The sequence below is a fragment of the Elephantulus edwardii genome, unplaced genomic scaffold (genome assembly GCF_000299155.1).
Source record: "Elephantulus edwardii isolate Elephantulus edwardi_28Jun2011 unplaced genomic scaffold, EleEdw1.0 scaffold00056, whole genome shotgun sequence".
Classification (NCBI taxonomy): Eukaryota; Metazoa; Chordata; class Mammalia; order Macroscelidea; family Macroscelididae; genus Elephantulus; species Elephantulus edwardii.
The window spans coordinates 6,098,167-6,099,747 of record NW_006399806.1 but is presented as its reverse complement, the minus strand read 5'-3'; the positions used below and the strand labels follow the sequence as shown (position 1 = coordinate 6,099,747).

At 32.8% G+C, this 1,581-nt stretch overlaps 1 protein-coding gene across 1 annotated transcript in view; it reads left to right on the top strand.

Moving 5' to 3' along the window:
* Positions 1-1,581, top strand: part of DYNC2H1 (dynein, cytoplasmic 2, heavy chain 1) — a 440,751-nt gene that overhangs the window by 216,649 nt on the left and 222,521 nt on the right. The window contains exon 56 of the mRNA XM_006887344.1: positions 478-638. Within this exon, the coding sequence (XP_006887406.1) occupies positions 478-638 (161 nt within the window). The remainder of the gene's footprint in view (positions 1-477; positions 639-1,581) is intronic.

The following is a 1,581-nucleotide window of genomic DNA, read 5'->3' as shown; positions in this document are numbered from 1 at the left end:
GTTGGGTCACCTTTCTTTGGGATAGTAACAAATATCGATCTCTTCCAGTCAGTTGGCCAAGTGATTGTTCTCCAGATTTCTTGGCACAACTTGGTGAGCACATTAACTGGTAGTTCTTAAAAAAAAAATTGTTTTTGAACCTGTTTTTTTTTTTAGTGGAAAAATGTATGTTAAGGTAAGAAAAGCTTTTACATTCTTTTATTCTTTTTCTTCAGACATAGTTTTCTGTATTCTGAAAGACCTGAAAATAATAAGTTGTGTCAAACAGATTAAGTTTCCAGATAATTGCAGTTACGATGTTAAGAACTCTAGTTTCTCAACTTCAATATTTTATGCATTTTGTTTTTTAAAACATGGTGTTTCAAAAGGGAGGACTTTCATAATTTTGATCAAAATGTCAATATTATATAATTTCTAATGCATCTAACAATTTTCTTTATAAATTAAAAACAAAAGTAACTTTCTTTTCCTCTCTAGCCTCTAGTTAATGAAGCAAAACTGGCAGTTGGAAATATTAAACCAGAATCTCTTTCTGAAATACGCTCCTTACGCATGCCTCCTGATGTTATCAGGGACATTCTTGAAGGAGTCTTGAGGTTGATGGGTATATTTGATACATCTTGGGTGAGCATGAAAAGGTAAGTTTTTGATATTTTGAGGGGAAAAAGTTACTTTAGTAGAAATTCTTTAATTATTTTTCAACATTTCTTGTTGCTTAAACTGAGCTTCCTCTGGGTTTGATTATACTTTTACCGTTGATTGTCAAAATATTTAATGTCATCGTGTTGAAACCTATATATCCAGCTATTGCTAGTAGTTTAAAATAATGAAAAAATATCTTGACTATTTATGAATGCCTCAATTTTTATTATTAATTTTCTCTTCACACAGTGTAATACACTGTGATTTTACTGTGATGTACTAATGAATTCAGTCGTATTTTCAAAGGTTTTTTTGTACTAGTGACACTGAAAGTCATAATAAAGCATTCAAGATTATATCTTAAGATGTGAGAGTGAAGAGTCAAGGCTGAGTATTAACTAGATATAAAACCAGTCTCAATCTATTGCTGTTAAGATAAACTCCACTTTTGGTGATCCTCTTTTGTACTTCTCAATCTGTAAATCTGTGCAAGAGGAGAATGCCTATCTTTCACCCATGGAACAGCTGTTGGTTTTGAACCACTGTCCTTTCCCTTAGCAACATAACAAACAATGTTTCATAGCAGACCTCATTATCATCTTACTCACTCATTGTCATCAAGTTGATACAGACTTATAGCTTACTCTGCAGTGGGTTTCTGACATTGTAGATAGCATGGCAAGACATTGTCCATATTTTTCCAGAGCTACTGGTAGAGTTAAACCACCAGAGGGGTATACCCTTTGGAGTAACTGTATTCCTCACTACAGACTACATTACCAGAGCTCCTTCCTTATCATCTAGATATGCAATTTTAACCTTCATAATAGTATTGCTACAATTTGTGTTGATATTCAATTTCATTTTAGGACCTACATTGAAAATACAGTGTTGTTTCACAGGGAGTTTTCAAGGAACTTTAGGGGAATTTTTTTTTTC